We start from the raw sequence: 25,389 nt of genomic DNA, 5'->3' as shown, positions 1-25,389 counted from the left end.
AAGTAGGTTACAAAATATTTTACCTCACTTACAGGTATAGTTTGGCTTCCTTAGTAGCAAAATAGAATGAGCAGCTGATTAAGCATCCTACAAGGGGACCTTTATTTTCTGCTTTACTTCACATGTGCCTCTTATGAATCAACCTCTGATACCCTGAGGGCTGTCTTTGTAAAAGGCAAACAGTTCTTGTTTTCTGGCTCATTCCGTTCCTCCAATTGTGGAGAATGAAGTTCAATAGAAATGCTGGTCTAATCTATGGTAGAGCATAAATATCATTCAGGAAATACCCTCTACATTAATGTTGTTAACATTCCTAATAGTTTAAAACCTTTAAAATTATGCTCTTGTTTAAGGTGAAAAATGAAGTTGAAATTGAAGACCTTCAACCAAACACTCAGTACCTGGTCCAAATACAGGCAGTGGCCAATTGGGGACAAAAACGCTTAAAAAGCAGCAAAGCCATGCTTTTCTTTACTACTCCTTCCACAGGTAAGAAAACTTGAACCCTTCCTGCTATTAAAACACTGAAATCATTTCTGCCTTTCTCTAATGTTGTTTATAAGGCTGAAATTTTTGTTCAGCAACAGCATGTACAATTTTTAAAAGTTTGTCCCCTATGACCAAAGACAAATCCCTATGATCTTGCCCAGGTAGTACAAGAGAGATCAGAAATGTAGTTGTTCAATGATAAATCCCAAAATACTTCAAAATATTGTACCATAGAATAACAAACTGCTGGGAAGTTTCACTCCATCAGTTCACATACTGCTTTTTACTGTTGTTAAAAAAAACTCAGAGAGCAACAAAATAACATTGAAAGTGAACTTGTGGTGGACAGCGGATTCTTCCAAAGATGTGTACAGTCTTTGGAAAGACATGTCCGCATACAGCAATGAGACAGTAAATGTATTCTCATTCCAGTAGCAATCTTGAAGACGTGGCCGAGACTAGATTCATGTTTCTATCTTAAGCCGATTGAGAGTCATAGAAACAAGTCGATTGGACCAACACGCCCTTGCTGACTATGTTATCTATCTGAGATAGCCACATTTGGCTGTGTTTGACCCTTCCTATCCAAGCACATGTCCAAAAGTCATTTCTGTACTGTAATTGTTACGTTTACAACAATTGTTACATACTAAATTTTATACAAATCTCTCTTGTGAAAACCAAAGTTTGGGAGGGTTGGGCAATAGGACGAAAAATTTGTCTTGACTTGAGTTCTTTTATCTTAGATAGCCAAACAAATTATGCTACCCCTTCTACAGAAGTGTCCAATGAACTTCTACCTACTCATCAGATGCTGAATGTTGGAAGTCTAGAGGCAGCAGCCCCCTATTATCATGGCAACCAGCTGCAAGTAAAAGTGCATTGGAAAAAAGCTAAAGAAGGTAAGACGTCCAAGCAACTCTTGACTGTAACTAATTGTTCTAATGATATTTTGTTCTTTAGATTTCTCTATAAATGTAAATTGAAAGTACCACTACAGTTAGTGCTATAACTAGTACCACCACTTGTTAATCAGTTTTATGCTTTACAGCTGCAAACTGGGAGCCACTCTTTATGAACTTTTTTTTCAATAACATTCTGAGATAGGACCGTCATTAAGGAAGTACACAATCAGAATTACAGACAGAATCCATTGGATGTCTTCTGGAACATATCTCTGCTTCCTTATAGTTAAAAATTGGGATTGTCAATGTCAGGTTTGGGAGTTCCAAAGCAATGTCCACACCATGCACACATCTGGGCATAAATCTCATTAAAGTTCAAAGTACATTTATTATCAAAATATGTGTACTACAACCTTGAAATTTGTCTCCTTACAGGCAGCTGCAAAACAAAGAAACCCAATAGAATTCATTAAAAAAAAGACCATCGTACACCCAATGAGCAGAGAAAAAAACAAAGCTGGTGACGTACACAGTAAATGGTAGGGTACTGAGGAGTATGGAGGAACAAAGGGATCTGGGAGTTCAGATATATAATTCCCTGAAAGTGGCATCACAGGTAGACAGGGTTGTAAAGAAGGCTTTTGGCATCCTGGCATTCATAAATCAAAGTATTGAGTATAGGAGTTAGGATGTTATGGTGAGGTTGTATAAGACATTGGTGAGGCCAAATTTGGAGTATCGTGTGCAGTTCTGGTCACCTAACTATAGGAAGGATGTCAGTAAGATTGAATGAGTGCAGAGAAGATTAACTAGGATGTTGCCAGGTCTTCAGGAGTTGAGTTACAGGGAAAGATTGAACAGGTTAGGACTTTATTCTTTGGAGCGTAGAAGAAAGAGGGAAGATTTTATAGAGGTTTACAAAATTATGAGGGGTATTGACAGAGTAAATGCAAGTAGGCTCTTTCCACTGATTAGGAGAGAAAAATATTAGAGGACATAGCTTTAAGGTGAAAGCGGAAAGGTTTGGAGGGACATTAGGGGAAACTTATTCACTCAGAGAGTGGTAGGAGGGTGGAACGAGCTGCCATCTGACGTGGCAAATGTGGGCTCACTCTTAAGATTTAAGGATAAATTGGATAGATACATGGATGGGAGAGGTCTGGAGGGTTATGGACTGGGTGCAGGTCAATGGGACTAGCGGAATAAAGTTTCGGCACCCACCAGAAGGACTGAATGGCCTGTTTTCTGTGTTGTAGTGTGCTATGGTTCTATGGTTCTAATAAAAGTAAGCAAATAACATTCAGAACTGAAGATCATGGAAGTGATTTCACAGCCACAAAGCCAGTCATAGCCGACCCAGGAGCCTGTTAGTTGCAGGCCACAGCCTCAGTTCAAGTAAACTTTGCTGAGCAGTGAGCTGAACACCAGCCCATCCCTCGCCTCCGGCCCCAACATCCTGACCTTTTCAATCTGGCCTGGTGCTTAAACCAGCCAAGCGGCAGGTTCTTTTTCACTCCCAGAGCCATGACCCGCTGTCCTGATTCGGCCTGTACCCAACTTTTCCAATCTGGCCTGATCCTTAATCAGTTAAACCTTGGCTTACTCCTTGCACTTGGGCCTAGGCCCACCACCTCAAACCTGCCTTGCCTCAGTTCTGCCACTTCAAATTGGTTCCAAGTCCACTCCAGGAATAGCTAAACATTGTCTCATTCCCCGTTCTCGGGCCTGGGCTCCACCACCCTGATTCAGTCATGCATGCCACGCCGCAACCATACTGCACCTTTGAGACTTCAGTTCGCACCGCAAAAATGCCATGTTGTTCAGGCAGTTCAAAAGCTCAATTCCGAAAGGGAAGTTACGTGCTATTGACTACAAGAGAAAATCTGCAGATGATTGAAAACCAAGCAACACAAAATGCTGGAGGAACTCAGCAGGCCAATCAGCATCTATGAAAAAGAGTACAGTCGACATTTTGGTCCAAGACCCTTCAGCAGGACTGGAGAAAAAAAGCTGAGGAATAGACTTGAAAGGTGGAGAGAGGGGAGAAAGAAATATAAGGTAATAGGTGAAACCTGAAGGGGAAGGGATGAAGTAAAGAGCTGGAAAGTTGATTGGTGAAAGAGATACAGGGCTGGAGAGGAGGGAGAGCGATAGGAGAGGACAGAAGGCCATGGAATAAAGGAAAGGAGGGAAGGGCACCAGAGGGTGGCGATGTACAAGCAAGATGATAAGTGAGAGAGGGAAAAGGGATGGGGAATGGTGAATTGGGGGACATTAACAGAGTTCCAGAAATCCAAGTTCATGCCATTAGGTTGGAGGCAAGCCAAACGGAACATAAGGTGTTGTTCCTCCAACCTAAGTGTGGCCTTGTCATGACAGTGGAGAAGGCCATGGATAAACATATTGGGAATGGGAAGTGGATTTAAAATGGTTGGCCACTGGAATATTCTGCTTTTTCCAGCAGACGGAGCATACGTGCTCGACAAAGTGGTCTCCCAATCTACATTGGGCCTCACAGATATACAGGAGGCCACACCGGGAGCACCAGACATCATAAATGACCCCAAGAGACTCACAGGTAAAGTGTCGCCTCAGCTAGAAGGACTGTTTGGGTCCCTGAATGGTAGTGAGAGAGGAGGTGTAGCACTTGTCCCATTTGCAAGGATAAGTACCAGGAGGAAGATCAGGGGAGGGACAAATAGACAAGGGAATCGCATTGAGAGTGATCCCCACGGAAAGCAGAAAGTGGGAAGAGAAAGATGTGCTTGGTGGTGGGACATCATATCATTGAAGTTCAGTATTCAGAGAGAATGAATTACATTTTTATTATATTTTGTGAAGACCTGGAAAGCAGGTAGAGATAAATTTGTAATTTATCCTACTGCCTTCCTGTATACTGAATTGGTTCATATTCTGTTTTGTACTGAAGTTAGAAATATTTCCAGTCCTTCAATATCCAGCAGATGTGTGGCAGTAAATCAATATTCTAGCCCAGCACTTCGGCAACAAACAAGGTGCTTCCTCACATGGGAATCCATCATGCCAATACTACTTTATTCACTAAGGCAAAGATTTGAGTGTTGCCTCTTATGGAACCAGGTGCACCTAGCTGCAGCTTCTTTAGAACATGTTAAGGAAGTGGAGATGCATCTCAATGACCTTCAACTCATATAGGAAACTGAGGGGGTGGTAGGTAGGAGTGACAGGGAGGTAGACATCCCTAGGTTGCAAGAGGCAAGTATCTGGGTGACTGTCAGGAGAGGGAAAGGAAATGACCAGCCAGTGCAGATTTCACCTGTGGCTATTCCCCTCAATAATAAGAATACCACTTTGGATACTGTTGCGAGGGAGAACCTGCCGGGTGGGATGCCACGTGACTGGGTCTGCCTGTGGCTGAGAAGGGAAGGGGGGAAAAGAGGGCTACAGTAGTGGAAGGGGATACCATAGTTAAAGGAGTAGACACAAGATTCTGTGAACATGAAATACCCAGATGATATATTGCCTCCCAGGTGGCAGGGCCAGGCATATCTGAGATCAAGTCCACAGCATTCTAAAGGGAGAGGGTGAGCAGTCAGAAATTTTGGTACATATTGGCACAAATGACATAAGTAGGAAAAGACAGGAAGTCCTGAAGAGACAATTTAGGGAGTTAGATAGCAAGCTGAAAAGCAGGATCTCCAGGATAGTAATCTGAGCATTACTGTCTATGCTATGTGTTGTTGAGGGCAAAAGTAAAATGATTTGGCAGATGAATGGGTGGCAGAAGAACTGGTACAGAGGGCAGGGCTTCAGATTTCAGGATCATTGGAGTCTGTTCTGGGGAATGTATGACCTGTACAAATGGGATGGGTTACACCTGAACCTGAGGAGGACCAATATCCTTGCGAGCAGGTTTGCTAGAGCTGTTGGGGAGGAATTGGCAGGGGGATGAGAATCAGAGTGATAGGGCTAAGGATGAGGCAGTTGATATACAAGCAGATGCAATGTATAGTGAGAATGTCAGGAAGGACAGGCAGATAATAGGGCAAAATTGCAGTCAGTGGAATGAGTTGCAGTGTAACATGGAGAAAATATTTAAAAGAGTAACAAATACAGGTCTGAAGGTGATATATCTGAATGCATGCAGTATATAGAATAAGGTAGATGATCTTGTAGTGCAGTTAGAGATTGGCAGGAATAACATTGTGGCCATCACTGAGCCATGGCTGAGAAGAGATCATAGTTGGGAGCTTAACATCCTGGGACACACATTGTATTGCAAGGACAGGCAAGTAGGTAGAGGGGGTAGGGTGACTCTGTTGGTAAAAAAAAAATGAAATCGAAACCTTAGAAAGAGGTTACGTGGGATCAAAAGATGTAGAATCCTTGTGCGTAGGGTTAGAAACTGCAAGGGTAAAAAGACCCTGATGGGAGTTATATACAGGCCTCCAAACAGTAGCCAGAATATGGGCTACAAATTACAATGAGAGATAGAAAACGCATATCAATGGGGCAATGTTACGATAGTGATGGGGAATTTCAATATGCAGGTAGTTTGGAAAAATCAAGATGGTGCTGGATTCCAAGAGAGAGAATTTGTAGAATGCCTACAAGATGGCGTTTTAGAGCAGACTGTGGTTCAGCTCAGTGGGGGAAAGGCTACTCTGAATTGGATTTTGTTTAATAAACCAGATTTGATTAGGGAGCTTAAGGAAAAGAAACCCTTTTAAAAACCAAAAGAGGCAACTAAAAATGTCATAAGGAGGGAAAAGATGAAATATTAAGGTAAGCCAGCCAATAATATAAAAGAGGATACCAAAAAGTTTTTCAGATACATAAAGACTGAAAAAGAGACTAGAGAAGATATTAGACTACTGGAAAAAGATGCTGGAGAGGTAGTAATGGGGACAAAGAAATGGCGGATGAATTAAATAAGTATTTTCCATCTGTCTTCTCTGTGGAAGACACTAGCAGTATGCCAGAGATTCAAGGATGTCAGCATGTAGAAGTGAGTGTAATTACTATTACTAGGGAGAAGTCCTTGGAAAACTGAAAGGACTGAAGGTGGAAAAGTCACCTGGAGCAGATGGATTGTACCATGGATTACACCCCAGGGTTTTGAAAAGGGTGTCTGGGGAGATTGTGAAGGTATTGGTAATGACCTTTCAAGAATTATTAGACTCTGGCATGGTTCCTGGGGACTGGAAAATTTAAAGCGTCACTCCATTCTTCAAGATGGGAGGGAGGCAGAAGTGAGGAAATTATAGGCTAGTTAACCTGATGAAGGGTCTCGGCTTGTAAAGTCAACTGTTTACTCTTTTACATGTACCAAGACTGTTGTATTTGGCCTACTTTCAGCACACCTCATTATTATAAGGTGGCAGTCATTCCCATGAGCTATAGAGTGATCTGCATGGGAATGGCACCAATGCAGGGAAGGCCACAATGGAGGGTTCTAGGGGTGGGTTTTTAAATATAAATTTACATAAGTGTAACTGTATCTCTTTAAACCTTAATCAGAAATGAAACACAGGATATGGTTGAGAAAGAGGGACGTTTATTGTTAGCTACAAAGACATTTGATTACACATATGTGTTTTTCTACACTGTCAAAATAATTAACTATTCTACAATGGAGAACATAATTTTAGCTTTGTGACTTGGGCTATCACTTAAAAGTCAAGTTCAATATCCAAAGGAACTCCAAACTAAATTACATCTTACCACTTTTTCTTCTGTACCTGGGCTGTAGCAGTTACTTATAAACAAATGAGAACCGCTCAGACTAAGCATGGGGGGGTTGACACTATAACGTTCCTCAAATAATGAAGTTCTAAGTTGAAGAAAGTATATTCAATCCTTTATTAAGAAACCAGCAAAGACGAACAACCTTGTAAAGATAAAAAATCTAATGAAGCTAAAACTAATGATATAATGAAATAAGCAATCTAATTGTATTCAAACATTCTTAAGTATTAAGGGATCTTAGCCCCATCAATCAGAATTGACCATGTATATGGCATCCTATCTGTTTAAATGCGCAACCATTTTTTGTGTGTTGCCCTAGCATGAACTCACACTTCAAAATGAATGAGTTATGCACTTCTTAAACTTAATTTTTGTATTACTTTAATGTTAGTATTTAGCATTGCCTCCTAACATTAAAAGATTGACCAGGCTGGAAGTGAACCACTGCACTTCAGCAACATTTTTCTTGGTGAAGTGAATGTAATTTATGCAGTCTATCTTGTCATTCATGTATCCACCTGAGATCAGGATAATTAAAAAGGCAGATTGAAGTGGGGGTGTGTGTGTCTAATAAACCCATAATCTTCCCTTGTTCCCCAGAGAGTCTCAAGAACCACAATACCTATCTGCTGACATGGGTTCCAGAATCCTGTGCCACGAACAACTCACAAATACAACATTATGCAAGAGTCAAGGTGAGTAAAATACATCTGACTGGTTTCTATATATTGTAGAAGTAAGAGAATAAACTAGTTTTTTTCCCATTTTTTTCTATTGCTTTGTATGGAAGAATCTTCCTCTTCATTGCTTCCCCTTGAGTTTAAATAAGACAATTTTGCACCATTTTTCACTGGACAGTTAACTTCTGAAAATATAAATATTTTTAAAGATGTTAAAGTCTTGAGGTTGTTGATCACCCAGCCAACATACTTTTAAGTTGAACACCCAGATTACATCACTTAAGGGAAAATACAAAGCAAAAGTTTAAAATGGAAAAGGATATGAAGTAATTGGTTGGTTATCTAGAGTTAACTTGGTTCAACAAAATATTCTGTGCGAGTCCTGCATTACATTTCGGAGCCTTGGTAAAAATCACCATTATGATACTGTAAAGTGATCACCTACTTCAATTCATCCAATTGATCTTCTGCACTATCATGGCTAGCTGCAAAACCTGAAACTGTGATTAACTTGATTTCAGTTTGATATGACTTCAAAAGATTTTTGTTGTGTGAATTAAAAGCTGTTTTGTAAAATTTATTTGGTAAACTTAAAGCAACATGAAAATATCTATTTGTTTAGTTGGCTTATTATCCAATTAATTGTTTCTTTTGTCTTCCTGAAGGGAATGTTGTAATTCATCCTTAATTAAGTCCCATATAAATATGTGGTTGGACTTCAACCAATTGTCATTCATTTTTCTCATGTGGTAGGCACATTTGCAATTCACTTCCTACCACTTAGTGTTTTAATTGTGTATTAAATTGTAATATTTCTCCTTAAAACAAGTAATAAATTTCAACCTGTACAATAGGTGGGATTGAAACAAAATCCTTTGAATTATAACTTATAACAAAACTGAATAAGGAACTCTTCATTAAATGTTGTGGTTAGAGCTTTCTATTATGAATTGCTCTGTTCCTGGACAAATTTTGACAAAATATCCTTAGTTTATGATGGTAAGTTAGTCAATTGTCAAGGGCATTGCTTCTATTTTCACAGTTTACTGTGAAATTGCAGCAAGTAATGTTGGTCATATTACAACATGTTTGAAGTTGGCATCTGTTTATAATAAAATACAGATGGATCACTTGCTCACTGAAACTTATCATACAACACTGTTTAAAGAACTCAGTCTATGCATCCATCATCCTTATGCTGACAGAGGATTTAGCTAACTAGTAAAGTAAGTTATTTAGTCATATAGAAAAAACTGGTCTTTTGATCACAAAAAGCATTCTTTCTATTACATTTTAAGTGTGTGTATGTGTGCACAGGCAGTTTGGCAGAATGTGTTTGAAGGTGTTGAGGTAGGATGCAGGCTTGCTGTTGAACTGGGACAGGTATCAGTTTGAAGTTAGGTTCTTATCTATAGCCAAGTATTCAATTGGTGCAAATCAACCTAAAATGGAAGAAAATGTAAAAGAAGAAAGTGCCAAAATTAAGTAAATCTTAAAGTAGATTACAGAATATCCTGTCTATGATATTCACAAGAGATTCTGCAAATGCTAGAAATCATAAGCAATACACACAAAATGATGAAGACTTAGTTTGTCTTCCTTACTAAAAAAACAACAAATAATTTTAATAAACTCTACTTTTTACAATATTAAGAAAACATTACATCTTCAAATGTTCCAAAAACAATTTAACCATACACTTTGCAGTGTTAATATGAGGTTCAAGGCTCACTGCATTCTTATGCCCAGAATTGAACTTGGGTGGCTCCAGGCTTCTCTGTGCTCTGTAACCCAATTTCTACAAAACAAGCAATAATGAAAATCAAAGAGCACAATATTAACTTTGGTATATAATGCACATCAGATCAGGAAATATATTGTGGCTTCCAGCAATGTGCAATCTGTGTTTAGATGCTATTTCTAGATTTTCATTGACTAGAGGCTTAACTGCACCATCTGCAGGCCACACTCATGTAGAAGCAGGTTCTGCAAAATTTAAAGACTATCATAAGGGAGTTCTGGAGTATCACTATGAACCTGAATTAGGTAGATCTCTTAAAGATAATTTACTGCCTCTCATCTCTCCACTGCAGCAATCCAATAGTCCCTGAGTTTACAATCATAGGATGTGCTTAGTGCAAAATGTCGACTGTTCCTTTGTTCTTTTGACATTACAGAATTTTGTATCATTTTAGGTATATGGCCTCCCCATCTATCCAGGATAACAATTTTCACAAAACTGAATATCACAGTCCTGCGTCAGTGTGCTTTCCCAACGACAGATGGCCAGAACTGTCTATTTTTAGCAATTTAGAGGTTCTTTAAGTTAATTTCACCTCACACCTTAATTCCACTATTGAACAGGTATCCTATACGGTCTGATGTAATTCTTGCTGTTTTCATGAAATTGACCTATTTAATTATTTTTCTAAATATGTAAATTTTCTAAATCATAATTTTCAGCATAACTCGCATGTAGGATTGCTGATGTGTTTGAAATGATTGAGGCTACTCATCAACATATATGAAGCCAAGGCACAGATTGTTTCATTTGCTTTTGCTGTCTGTTAAAGATTAGACACGGTTCAGCTTTATCAGTTGCTTCTCTTTGCGTCAGATGTTGAATTAAAATGGGAAAGCAAAAATATATATTCTTCATCCTGCTATGTATTTCTTTTCTTCCTTCAGGGCACACACTTCATTATCAGTGGTCTGTTATTTGCTTGTGAATATAAGGTGACAGTGCAACCCATCACTCTCCAGGGGCAGGCTCCACAGTCTGTGATCTATGTGACAACACCTCACTGCAGCAGTTCCATTACAGCCAAAGTGTTAAAACGTCTATTTTGTACAAATTCTGGTATGTTTGAAAAGATCTTGCAATATGGTTGTCATGTGATTCTGGCTAAGCTTTCCTAACAAACTTGCATTCCATCCTGTGCCTCGTGCATACTACTTCAATCAGTTTTTGCGTCAGTCTACAGAAATTCAAGAGTGTTGGGGCAGAAGTGAGGGTAGGTGCTGTTATTAAAGAGAAGATGCTTGGGAAGGCAAAAGGTCTGAAGGTAGATAAATCACCTGGACCAGATAGGCTCAACCCCAGAGTTCTGAAAGAGGTAACTAAAGAGATTGTGTTAGTAATTGACCATAAGACCATTAGTAATGGTCTTTTTAAGAATTACTAGATTTTGGAATGGTTCTGGAAGATTGGAAAATTGCAAGTGTCACGCCACTCTTTACAGAGCGAGGGAAGAAAGGAAATTACAGGCGAGTTAGCCCGTAACTTGGAGGACACAAAGATACTTGGAGGCACATGATAAAATAGACCAAACTCAGCATGGTTTCCTTAAGGGGAAGTCTTGCCTGACAGATCTGTTGGAATTCTTTGAGGAAATAACAGGCAAAATAGAAGAAGGAGAGTCAGTGAATGCTGTTTACTTAGATTTTCAGAAGTCCCTTGACAAGGTGCTGCACATGAGTCTGCTTGACAAGATAAGAACCCATGGTGTTACCAGAAAGATACTAGTATGCATAAAAGAGGTAAAGAGTGGGAATAAAGACTGCCTTTTCTTGTTGGTTGCCAGTGACTACTGGTGTTTCGCAGGTGTTGGTATTGGGACCACTTCTTTTCGCATTATATATTAGTGATTTGGATGATGGAATTGATGGCTTTGTGGCCAAGTTTGCAGATGATAAGAAGATAAGTGGAGGGGCAGGTTGTATTGAGGAAGCAGGGAAGCTACAGAAGGACATAAACAGATTGGGAGAATGGGCAAAGAAGTGGCAGATAGTATATGGTGTAGGGAAGTGTATGGTCATACACTTCGTTAGAAGGAATAAAATTCAAAAATCAAAGGTGCAGAGGGACTTGGGAGTCCTTATGTAGGATTCTCTAAAGGTTAACTTGTACGGTGAATCGGTGGTAAGGAAGGCAAATGCAATGTTAGGATTAATTTTGAGAGGACTAGATTATAAGAGCAAGGACGTAATGCTAAGGCTTTGCAAGGCATTATTCAGACTGCACTTCAATTCAATTCAATTCAGTTCAAGTTTAATTATCATTCAACCATACATGAATACAACCAAACAAGACATCATTACTCCAGGGCCAAAGTGGAAACACAGTACCAACAGTCACACAAGTCACACACAGTACAAAGCACATATCGCATGTACAAGATAACAAGCACATAAATGTATCAGTAAGATACAGTCATGCAATAAAAGGGTCCAAAACGCGAGTCATCAATGCTGCAGAAATCTGCAGTTGACCACAATAGAGCTTGGCTTGTCTTCTGCCAAGTGAACACTGGAGAGTAATATCAGCTCCAGTCTGGATGCTGCACCACACCACCCCTGGTGGAGTATTGTGAGCAGCTTTAGGCCCCATATCTAAGAAAAAGATGTGCTGGCATTGGAGAGTGTCCAAAGGAGGTTCAAGAAACTGATCCCTGGAATGAAAGGGTTAACATATGAGGAGCATTTGATGGCTCTGGGACTGTACTTGCTGGTTTAGAAGAATGAGGGAGGATTTCAATGAAAGTTGTCAAATATTGAAAGATCTGCATATGGAGAGGATGTTTCCTATAGTAGGTGAGTCTAGAACCAGAGGGCACTGCCTCAAAATAGAGGGGTGTCCATTTAGAACAGAGTCGAGGAGGAATTTCTTTAGCTAGAGGGTATGATACTGTGAAATTCATTGCCACAAATGGCTGTGGAGGACAAGTCATTAACTATATTTAAAGTGGAGGTTGATCAGTATTTGATTAGTAAGGATGCTGGAAGTTATGGGGAGAAAGCAGGAGAATGGGATTGAGGGGGCTAATAAAACAACCATGATGGATTGGCAAAGAGGACTCGATGGGCTGAATGGCCTAATTCTGCTACTATGTCTTATGGTCTAACTGTGTTTTCTACCTGTAACATCAGTATTAGCACATAACCATGTTACGCAGAGGTAAATACAAATTTTATAAAAGATTCGAACGTTCAAATAAATTCTTCTTGGGCTCAGGTATTGATTATAAATTCTTCCGGGTACAGTATTGATTATAACTGATAATGACAAACTTTGCCATCTTCTTCAGGGATGATGCCTGGGCATTCGTCTTCTTCCATTTCTGGCAGTTTAGACGCATCTAGGCATATTACTGCCCTCCGCAGGATGTATAATTAGTTACAGAGTTTCAAGAAACTCAAATTCTTTAGTACAGTATACACTAGTCGCTCATAGAAACAGAATAATAAACTTTTCAATCAGATGGTGGTTCTCTTGGTGGCCAAACAAAGATTTAACAGAAAAACAAAATAAATTTAAGTCTGACAGCCTCTTGAACTATATGCTTCTCTCAATTTTATATCGATTACAACTCAGCAAAACATGCTGAACTGTTTCTGGACTACCACAGTCACATAATTCAATAGGATGTCTTCCTATTATCTTTAAGTAATAATTTAGCCCACAATGCCCCAACCTAAGTCTTGTTAATTTCACAATATCTCTACAATTTAAAGAGTAACAGTCTGAGACCTTTTTAACTAGTGGGTGACTAGAAAAGAAATGCCTTCCCTTTAATTCATTTTTCTAATCCTCCTGCCATTGCTATGCCTTTTTTTTTTGGGGGGGGGGGGCATGTCTAATCCAGTGGTACTTATACCCCTGTGCTTCATCCCTTGTGATTGGTTAGTCCTCATCCAATCAGATTTTCAATTTCCCACCTTGTTTACATTCGAACAGAGTGGAAACCAGATTGGATATCTAGAAAGAGGCTTTCATATCTGTGCTGTGTGATCAGAGAGGGGAATGTCAATATTTTAGGGTATGTTAATATCAAGTAGGAGCAGGTGTTGGGACTCATGAAAAATATGGTGGATAAATTTGCAGGTTTTGATGGGATTTATCCCAGGTTATTGGGGGAGGCAAGAGCGGAAATTGCTGGGGATTTTGCTGAATTCTTCACCACTGGTAAGGTCCTCGAGTACTGGTGAATAGCCATTATTTTTGCTCTGATTATGAAGGACAATAGTAACAAACTAGGAAATTATAGGTTGCTCAACCTTATTATGGTGAGGAAGTTATTGGAGAAATTCTTGAGAAGAGTATCTGGAAAATCATAAGTTTATTAGGGAAAGTCTACATGGTTTTGTGTGGAGGAGGTTAGGTCTTACAAACTTGATTGAGTTTTCTGAAGAGTTGGCAAAGTTGAATGATGAGGGAAAGACAATGGATGTTGTATACCTGGATCTTCGTAAAACTTTTGACAAGGTCCCTCATGATAGGCTAATCCATAAGATTAAGGCACAAAAGACAGAATAATGGTGTTATACTGATTTGACAACTGTGATCAAAGGTGTACACAATAATCAGTAATGAGATCGCTGTTGTTTGTGATAGCATTTATGTGTGTATATATATATATATGACACACAACAATGAAAGTAGGACAATTATTAAGTTTACAGATGACAAAAATTAGAGAGTTATTGATGCCACCTGACCTTCTGGGTTTAGCATTTTGTGTGTGTTGCTTTGGATTTCCAGTATCTGCAGATTTTTTTCATGTTTGAAATAGTGAATAGAGTTTTATCCAGGTAACTGTGAGGTGTTGCCCTCTGTAAGGTCAAATGTGAGAGAGAATAATACAGTAAATGGCATGGCCTCTGGGAGCATTGATAAACAATGGTATCTCAAGGTGCACCCTCACAAGTGCATATAGTGAAAAAGAAGGTCTGTGCCATATCTGCCTTAATTGTTCAGGCTGGTCATATTGTAGATGAATAAAACTTCGGTTAGGCCAGATTTGGAGTTTAATATGTAGTTCTGGTCAGCACCTTACAGGGAGGATGTGGAAATGTTAGAGAGGGTGGAGAAGAGGTTCATCAAGATGTAGCTTATATTGGAATATATTAGTGAAAGGGGGAGGTTAGATAAACTTGAATTGTTTTTTCTGGAGCATCATAGGCTGTGTGGTGACCTGGTAGAAGTATTTCGATTACTATAAACTGCACATTGCACATTTAGACAGAGATGTAACATAAAGATTTTTACTCCTCGTATGTGAAGGATGTAAGTTATAAAGTCAATTCAATTCAAATTAGGAGAGGTGTTGATAGCCAAGAATCTTTCTGGTGGAAATATTAAATACTAAAGGGCATAGCTTTGTGGTGAAGGGGAAATGTTTAACGAGATTTCTGAGTGGTAGGTTTCTGGAAAGTATCAGGTAGGGGGACTGGTCAAAGCAGAATCAATAGTAATTTTTAAGGGGCATTTAGGCATATTAACTGGGAATCCAGAGACGTGGAGAATATGCAAGCAGAAGAGAATTATTTAAATTTAGCATAGTCAGCATGGACATTATGGGCTGAGGAGCCTCTACTGTGCTGTACTGTTCTTTATTCAATGTAACATACTCTTAAGCAGTTTAACTAATTCTGATATAAACCACCATACCACTCTAACAACTAGTTAAAGTGTTATTCAGTCAATATCATCAGAAATATAGTCAACATTCTGATGTTCACTAATTCAACTTGGGGTACTGCTCCTCATCCCATTCAAACTGGTTACAAGATGTAAAAATGGAAAATTGGACAAAGGCATATTTTTAAACGGCTCGTTGTGAACACTGTTGAAGAATATGAGAAAACTAGATGCATTTAACTTTCCGAAGTCGCCATTATGAGAGGTAGAAATGGGTAAGCCCAACCAACAGAGCTCTGGTGAAGCTATACAGGCCAATCCCCTGTAAAGTGGATACAATGGATTACAGAAACATTGATGAACTCCAACCATACCATCAACTTTAGAGGATGATGGAGGCGGGAGGTCTATGCTCCAGTGGGAGCTAAGGGCTCAACCTAACATGAATTCCACTAATTTCACCCTTACTGAAACAGCATGATCAATTTCAGATTCAATTTATTACTTGATTTTAAACCCCTCAGCTGCCACAGTGGGGTTTGATTTCATGCCTCAGGACTAACAGTCCAGAACTCTGTCTACTAGTTTTGTAACAACCACCACGTCACCATACCCAAAAATCACATCACTAACTGTTATGTTTTGTAACTCCAAAATGTAGTCTAGTTATAGGAAAGGAAAACAAGAGAGCCGGGAATACAAATCTAACATCATATTTTACTTTAAGTGAGGCACGCACGTATGACATAGTCGTGTCACGATGTATGCAATTCACTTATTTTTACATATAAACCATAATTAATTATTTAGACCTTAAGACCATAAGACAAAGGAGCAGAAGTCAGCCATTCAGCCCATCAAGTCTGCTCCGCCATTTCATCATGAGCTGATCCAATCTCCCCTTTAGTCCCATTCCCCCACCTTCTCACCATAACCTTTGATGCCCTAACTACTCAGATACCTTTCAATCTCTACCTTAAATACACCCAATGACTTAGCCTCCACTGCCACCCATGGCAACAAATTCCATAGATTCACCACCCTCTTGCTAAAAAAATGTTTTCGCATCTCTGTTCTGAATGGGCCCCCTGCAATCCTCAAGTCATGTCCTCTCGTACTGGACTCCCCCTCCATAGGAAACAACTTTGCCTTATCCACTCTGTCCATGCCTTTCAACATTCCAAATGTTTCTATGAGGTCCCTCCTCATTCTTCTAAACCCCAAGGAGTACAGTCCAAGAGCGGTCAAATGTTCCTCATATGTTAACCCTCTCATTTAGATGGACAATAAGGGATGAGCCAGGAAAAGAATTAGCTGGTTATGGAGTGTGCTGCATTTTGATATTGAAGAAGGAAACTGGCGAGCTTCTACTGACAGTGTTCTTTGGACTCTGGACAAACCTTTCCACCAAGCCATTTGTAGTTGGATGGTATGGTGCAGATGTAACACGTCTTGTTCAATTCATTTCCAGGAATTACGGGAACTGTTCCACCACAAATATTTATCTATTATCCTAAGTGTTCTGGAACACCAGTCTTCACGAAAAACCTTCTCAGCACATCAGCAGTGTACAAGGCTATAGTGGAGCAGATTGGGAATACTTCTCACTACTTTATAGATGCATCCACTGCCACTAAGAAATTTGTGCCATGAATGGTCCAGCAAAACCCATAGATCCTCTGCAACAGCAATGTAGGTCATCCACAGGAATGGAGAGGCACTGCATCTGAACATGTTGGCCTCCTGAACAGTGCATGGCAAGATGGTCAATCTGCTGATCTTTCTTGGGCCACCAGATAATGCCTCTCATCATCTTGTACACCTCTATCAGGTCACCTCTCCACCGATCCAAGAAGAAAAGGCCAAGTTCACTCAACCTTTTTTCATAAGGCATACTCCCCAATCCAGGCATCATCCTTGTAAATCTCGTCTGCACATTTTCTATCGTTTCCACATCCTTCCTGTTGTGAGGTGACCAGAACTGAGCACAGTACTCCAAGTGCAGTCTGACCTGAGTCGTATATAGCTGTAACATTACCTCTCGGCTGTTAAACTCAATCCCATGGTCGATGAAGGCCAATGCACCATATGCCTCCTTAATCACAGAGTCAACCTGCGCAGCAGCTTTGAGTGTCTGATGGACTCAGACCCCAAGATGCCTCTGATCCTCCACACTGCCAAAATTCTTACCATAAATACTATATTCTGCCATTTTCATTTTTTTCTTAATGTATATTTGCTCAAGCTTTTCACTCCACTGTAAGTCATCCCTACAATTGCCAAGATTCTTTCCTTAGTGAATACTGAAGCAAAGTATTCATTAAGTACCTCTGCTATCTTCTCCGGTTCCATACACACTTTTCCACTATTGCACTTGATTGGTCCTATCCTCTCATGTCTTATCCTCTGGCTCTTGGGGTTTTCTTTAATCCTGCTCACCAAGGCCTTCTCATAGCCCCTTCTGGCTCTCCTAATTTTATTCTTAAACTCCTTCCTGTTAGCCTTATAATCTTCTAGGAGAGAACATTCTCCTGAGAGAACATCTGTGTCTAATTTATACTTCCAAGTTCCTGCCTGATAGCTTCATATTTCCCCTTACTCCAATTAGACACTTTCTTAACTTGACTGTTCCTATTCCTCTCCAATGCTATGGTAAAGGAGATAGAATAGTGATCACTATCTCCAAAATGCTCTCCCACTGAGAGACCTGACACCTGACCAGGTTCATTTCCTAGTTCCAGATCAGTACAGCCTCTCCTCATGAAGGCTTATCTACATATTGTGTCAGGAAACCTTCCTGCACACACCTAACAAACTCCACCCCATCTAAATCCCTTGCTCTAGGGAAATACCAATCAATATTTGGGAAATTAAAATCTCCCACCAGAACAACCCTGTTATTATTACACCTTTCCAGAATGTGTCTCCATATCTGCACCTCGCTGTCCCTGTTACTATTGGGTGGTCTATAAAAAACACCCAGAGGAGTCCATTTTGTACATGTTACCCCTGTCACAAAAGATGTCCCAGTGATCCAGAAATCTGAATCCCTGTCCCCTGCTCCAATCCCTCAGCCATACATTTATCCTCCACCTCACTCTATTCCTATACTCACTGTCGCGTGATACAGGCAGTAATCGTGAGATTACTGCCTTTGAGACTCTGCTTCTCAACTTCCTTCCTAACTCCTTGTAGTCAATTTTCAGGACCTCCTCCCTTTTCCTACCTACATCATTGTTACCAATAAGTACCACGACTCTGGTTCCTCACCTTACCACTTCAAGATATCTTGGATGTGATCAGAAACATCCCAGACCCTGGCACCTAGGAGGCAAACTACCATCCGTGTTTCTTTCCTGCATCCATAGAATCGCCTGTCTGACCCCCTAACTATAGAGTCCCCTATTACTGCTGCCTTCTTTTTTTCCTTACCCTTCTGAGCCACAGGGCCAGACACCAATACCTTTCTTAAATCACTTTCAGTTGGCTTTTTTGCAGGGATGTGGCATGCATATGGTAAATGGATTTCCATAGAAGTTGTAGTTGTCTTAGGCAATCACAATCCCACAATGCTGGCCCTAATGTTTTCACCACATACAAGCTCAATGTAGTTGCTGTATTTCACTGTTATGACTGTCATTCCCAAAGGAATTAGCTTTTCTCTAGTATAAGTTCATATTTGGCTATCTCCAGGCTTCAGTTCAGTATCTTTGAAATGCTCTTCAAACTCATTTTGTGGAATGACTGAGACAGCTGAGCCAGTGTACAATTCCATTTTAATTAATTTGCCATTCACTTCTGGTGTAAGCATATTGCTTGTCTATTGTTAGTCTTCACATTGTAGATCTGCGTCACTCTCATATTATCAGTCTTTTCATCAACAACATGCAGATTACTTCTCTTTTTGAAACTGCAACTTGACTTTTGATCTTTTTCTCTTCCTTGTGTATTCCATTTATTCATGCCTGCCCAATATGTTCTTTATATGTGTCCTGCTTTGTTTTATCTTCTTCAAGCTACCTTTAAACATGCATTGGTTTGATGTATGTGAGCCCTTGCTGCATTGGTAACAGAATTTGTTCAGCCAGTCTGGTTTCTGTTCAGACAATGCAATTTTATTCACACAAAATGCTGGTGGAACACAACAGGCCAGGCAGCAGTTTGTGTGTGTTTCCAGCATCTGCAGATTTCCTCATGGTTGCAATTTTATTCACACTCACTTTCATTCCTTACTGCAACTCAAATGCATTTTTGTCTGCTGTGTCCATTTATACAGCAATTTCAACTGTTCTTTAAAATGTAAGTTGTGCTTCAGCTTGGGGCCATTCTGCATGCTTTCTTGTAAGATTCCACAGTCTAAACATCTCTCAGTGCATTACTAATACCAAACTGACTATGCTCAGACAATCTCTTCAATCCTGTCTTGTAAACTGAAATGGATTCCCCTTCTTTTGATTCCATATATGAAACCTAAATTATTCTGCAATCAGCAATGGTTTCAGTTCTAAATGTTCCTCCATTACTTTCACAGTATCAGCAAAGCTCATTTTGGTTAGTTTGGTTGAAGCAGTCAAACTTCTAGGCAAACTGTAGGCCTTTCTTCCCCCAAGCCATCAGACTCCTCAATACCCAGAGCCTGGACTGACACCAACTTATTGCTCTCTACTGTGCCTATTATCTTGCTTATTATTTACTGTAAAGCCTGCACTGTTTTGTGCTCTTTATGCAGTCCTGGGTAGGTATGTAGTCTAGTGTATTTTTTTTTTTGTCTGTGCTGTTTTTATCAGTGTAGTTTTTGTACTGTTTCATGTAGCACCACAGTCCTGAAAAACTTTATCTCATTTTTACTGTGTACTGTACCAGCAGTTATGGTCGAAATGACAATAAAAAGTGACTTGGCTTGACCTGACTCTAAATCCAATACACTCAACAAAACTGGCACTTATTTTTCACTGACTATTTCATTTGCTTCAAACTACTCAATTTGTTCAGTATAGATGAGCCAGTTACCTGTTGTCCAATGGAACACGTCTATCTTTCTGATGAAGCCAGCCATTTCAGCCTTATTTCCATTTATTATTTTTATCACCTGGTACTTACTCTTTATGAACCCATGAATTTGTCCATTTCCTTCCTTTTTTAAAACTCAAATGTCTTCGCCTCTTGCAAAGATAGCGTGCTACATTTTTTTAAACTCAAATGTCTACTTCAACAAGTAGGTAGTCGTCCCAGGATCATTTAAAACTTCCTCATGCCATTGTTATGTTTAAAATCCAAAACATAAAATGATTTAAAAGGAAAACAAGAGAGCCAGGAGTGTGAGTCTAACTTCATTTTTACTTTAAGTGAGCTGCGCACATATGACATGGTAGCATCATGATGTATACAATTCACTTATGTTTACATATAACCTGTAATGAGTTATTTAAATAAACAATGCTTAATCAAACAATATATTTACAATATTACTCAAATAGCAAAGTTAGAGAGTGGAAGAATGAAATCTGTAAAAAGGATCTCGGGTTTAATCTTAAATCTGTGCACACTTGCTGTTTCGAATAGATGCAGCCATTTGTCCAAGTTTCAGGATGGTGGCTGGCAAGGAGATGTCAAGCAGTATAAATCATTCAGGATGAGCAGATTATTACAAACACTAGTGCAGCACAGCAGCTGTTCTTCACTGCAGAAAATTATTCTATCCATGTTAATTTCATGTTCTGTCCTTCATGAATATTTTATGCTTCAATCGGTAATGCAGCAGAGAATATGGAGTTTTATTCAGTGTCTCTGTCCAACATTGGAGGGCATTATTATTAACTACTGGAATTTGATCTGAGATTTCTCTCATTTATTCTGCTAGATGGATCACTTTTTTCTGATAATTCATATGGCTTATAATACATAATCACTTTTGGTAGCTACATACTTTTGTGCCATTTTCAAACTTTAAGCTTCAAATCTAGACCGAAGACAAACCGATGTCTCATGATGCTGATTTATGGGCATTATCTAAATAATCTATTGCATGCTATTGATGATAGTATTCTGCGATATTGGAATTAGATGCATGAGTTCACATACACTAAATAAATAAATGCAAGAAAAGGGAACAAAGCATGGTTTGGTCTGAATGTAGATTCTATAGAGGGTGCTTATTCCTTGCAGCAGACAATAAGTGTGGTTCTAATTAGCTTCATCTTTTTTGTTTTTCTTCTTTAATTTTTTTAAGAACAAAGATTGAAACACTTAAATGCATAACAGCAAGAGTTTTGGTTTAAATTGAAGATTATTTAAATAACTTCTAATTGAACCTCATGGTAAGAGAAAATACATGTGCATGTATATTTGTGTGTTAAGATATGAACAGGTCAGTGAAAGATGCTAACACTCATTTGTTTTGGATTTCAGGTCTTCGCCAGACATCCACTAAAACTCCTGGAAAGCTTACATTAAAAGTTGAAAAAATAACTGCTACTTTTGTTGTCAAAAATGGCACAGTTAGTGGAGAGTTTCACTGGCAGGTTTCACCAAGCCAACATCATCAGCTAATCACTGGTTACCAAATGAATTGGTCAGAAATATCTACTGCTAACAGACCATTTGTTATGCCAGAGAAGTCCATCTCCCAATATCAAATACTGTCTCCAGTAAGTTCACAGTATGACGCTGTGCTCATGGGAACTACAGGGAAGGGTGGAAAACCTTCAACTTCTATTTCTCCTATGGTGAAAGTTTGCTATTTTATTTACAGATGCTGGTAAATATTAGACATCTTTAAACAGAATATATGTGCTACAGTGATAATGATCTTATTTAAAGGATTTTACTTCCAAAATGAGTACCAAGTGGGTCTGGAAGAACACACACTCAAATTTACTAGCCTAAAATTTAGTCAAGGAAAATTCCTGGGTCTAAGGTCAAAATTAGAGAATACCGCTTAATTTTGATTGGCTTCTGACATTCTTTTAGGAGCCAGTGTAAAAACCAAGAATAACCAGATTAAATACTCCGGGTTTGCTGGATTCAGCAGCAGGTTCATCTGTGTTTCATGGAGCTGCCCTGAATACTATGAGGTAGACAGATCCCAGTCAGACAGACAGCTGGGTGTCTGACTGGAAACTGGGAATAAGATGTCACCAATAAATTCATCCTCTGAACACATTTAATAGCAGATTTAGGTTCAGTTTCTGCTTGCAAAGTTTATAAATATAAATTATCTTCACTTCAGTGATAACCAACTTGGTCTTTCTTTCCTATAATGTATTTTTGTGGCTCTTTTGATCTGTTTATCTCATTCATTAAAAGTTGAAACCAACAGATAATATTTTGAGTAGATTCATCAGAATAAAGTCAGGATGTGACGGGAAATTTTAAAGTGATTGATTGAGAATTCCCAGTTGTTTTAAAAATGATTATAGTTTTGGTAGTGATTAAGGAAAGACTACTTCCTGTACTTAGCAAATCAGTGATGAATTCTCCTTGACCCTGACAGCAATTTACCACCAAAAACAGATGTTAACCAGGCACTCAAGATATTAAATGCTGCCATCACCAAACGAGAAACAGCCTACCCTGAAGCATTTCGAACCATAGTCAAGGACATCAGTCAGGCTTGCTTGAAGAAATCTCTGCCCAATTATCATTAGCAAATAACCTACAGCACTAGGGGTCCCAACACACTCGCCCACTGCTATGCTACGATTAGGAATGCCTACCGTTTCACATCTAGACTGCATTTTGGGAAATCTGATCACTTGGCTGTCCTCCTCATACCTGAATACAGGCAGAGGCTAAAGAGATAAGAACAAAGAAGTGATTGTGGAAGGCAAATGAGCTGCGCTCAAGGACTCAGAGGATATGAATGAATACACCATGGATGTTACAGACTTCATTAATACAGCCATAGACAAGTGTGCCCCATAAAATCACTCAGAGTCTTTCCCAACCATAAACCCTGGGTGAACCATGATATCTGCTGAGGGCCAGGTCAGAGGCATTCAGGACTGGTGACAAGAAGTCCAGGTTCAACCTCCGGGAAGTCATTTTGCATGCAAAATGGCAATTCCAGACCAAACATGAGAAACTGGTGGATGTTTGATAACAATGACTGGGTTTGAATGCTATTACCTTTTAACAAAGTAAAACCAAACAGCATAGGTGACAAGACTTCGCTTCCAGGTGAGCTCAATGCCTTCTATGCTCACTTTGACCATCAAAACATGGAAGAACCTTCACAAACTCCTGCAGCACCCAAAGACCTTGTGATTTTGGTCTCTAAGGCTGACATGAGAACATCCTTCAGGAGGGTGAACCCACAGAAAGCATCCGACTCAGATGGGTACCTAGCTGAATACTAAAGGCCTGTGCTGATCAACTGACTGGATTGTCCACTGATAGCTTTAACCTCTCATTTCAGTTGTCTAAGATACCCACCTCCTTCAAGCAGGCTTCAGTTATACCAGTGCCTAAGAAGAACAAGGTAACCTGCTTCAATGACCATCTTCCAACAATACTTACATCCACTATGATGAGTGTTTTGAGAGGTTGGAGATGAAACATATCAACTTCTGCCTGAGATGTGACTTGGATCTGTTCCAGTTTGCCTACCAGCATAACAGCAAAGCTAACTATCTTGATCAGACAAATAAATGCGGACTAGGATCAAACTCACTTTATTCACAAGCTATATCACAGGGAGTCTGCCTCACAATCAGGGTGTCCTGGACTCCAAATAAGCAGTGGACAGTACTAAAACAAGATGTTCATAATTTTAGTCTTAACCACAAAAAAACCCATAGAACCAAATAGGTACATCCATAGCAAAGGCATTTTTAATCATAGAACCGAGAGTAACTGTCATATAAATGTAATTTCCTTTTTCTGCACTCACTGTTGCATCCTGATTACAAAAGACTATTTGCCGTAAGTCTAAGATTAGGACATTGAGTTACAAAGGACATCCTTGTAGTTTGAGGCTGTGCCCTCTGGTCCTAGACTCCCCCACTATAGGAAACATTCTCTTCATGTTAAAATTAAGATTAATTTTAAATGGTTTTTGCGTAAAACAATAACAGACTTCAATCCCTGGAAACTTTAATGGTCATTCCTCTCTGACTACAACATATACAGATTGTATTCCTACCATAAGAAAAGCATAATCTTTGATAATTCAGCTTATGTTCCATTTTCTTTATGGGCAAAATCAAAGGCCTTAATCTACATATACTTACTGGTTTTTAAAGCTAATTGCACCTTTATAGTTGCAAAGAGCACCAGCATAATTTGGCTGATATATGCTGGTACTGTCCTGATGACTCTTGCCTTTGGTCAGTACATTTGGTTCATTCTACTATAAGTCCTGTCCAGAATCATTAAGCTATTCAAATATAAATGGCAATAGAGGGTCAAAGCTGTTTTATTGATTTTATTAATTAATTTCCCTTACTCCTGTCTGCACTTTTGTTTCTTGTGTTCTGAGAGTGACCTCTGCTGCTGGAGATTTGTATAAAAGCTACTTTAACATATTTCGGGACCATTGGAAATTTCATCAGTTTACCAGCATTCCATATTAAAACGCTTTTGAGCTGTTGGTTAGATTATAAATTACAGTTCTTCTGTTGTTTACAGGATCAACCATTCGTAACAATCCCCAGTCTTCAGCCTTCAACAACATATTGGATTCAGGTTCGAATCCTGACTACAACAGGGAAAGGCCTAGCAACTGTTAAAAGTTTTCAAACACCACAAGTTTACAGCATAGCCTTATAAAGGTTGGTCATATCTTGTATTCAGTCTAATTGCTGTGAATCAAATTATTTGTGCACATCAAGCTGAAAATAACAATTGTTGAGACAAGGTTACTTTTTACGTCACAGACACACACTGTCTGCTGCACTCTATTCTCAGCACAGTCTGATAATGATAGTGCACAAACTGAATACTTCTTCAATAACAAAGAGAGATTTTTAGTTCAAACTATAGCTAACTCATAAAGCTGTGACAGATTTGACAACGGCGTGTATTTTATTTTGGGCAATTTATACGTGTTCTATTTCATTGTCATAATTTAATAAAGTACTTTGATATGTTGTCATTAAGCAGCACACTATGATGCATGCCATTCAGCCCAACAAGACCATGCCAAGCATGGTGTCCACCCATCTAGTCA

At 39.3% G+C, this 25,389-nt stretch overlaps 1 protein-coding gene across 1 annotated transcript in view; it reads left to right on the top strand.

Annotated features, from left to right (window-relative positions):
- LOC132403376 (anosmin-1-like) overlaps positions 1–24,989 on the top strand; it is a 133,797-nt gene extending 108,808 nt beyond the window's left edge. Inside the window, exons 8-13 of the mRNA XM_059986794.1 lie at positions 354–489; positions 1,236–1,391; positions 7,722–7,816; positions 10,490–10,661; positions 21,630–21,868; positions 24,849–24,989. Of these exons, the coding sequence (XP_059842777.1) occupies positions 354–489; positions 1,236–1,391; positions 7,722–7,816; positions 10,490–10,661; positions 21,630–21,868; positions 24,849–24,989 (939 nt within the window). The remainder of the gene's footprint in view (positions 1–353; positions 490–1,235; positions 1,392–7,721; positions 7,817–10,489; positions 10,662–21,629; positions 21,869–24,848) is intronic.
- Positions 24,990–25,389: the final 400 nt, after the last annotated feature.

This window comes from Hypanus sabinus, chromosome 2 (assembly GCF_030144855.1).
Source record: "Hypanus sabinus isolate sHypSab1 chromosome 2, sHypSab1.hap1, whole genome shotgun sequence".
NCBI classification, from domain to species: domain Eukaryota; kingdom Metazoa; phylum Chordata; class Chondrichthyes; order Myliobatiformes; family Dasyatidae; genus Hypanus; species Hypanus sabinus.
This window is presented reverse-complemented; position numbering and strand designations above follow the sequence as displayed.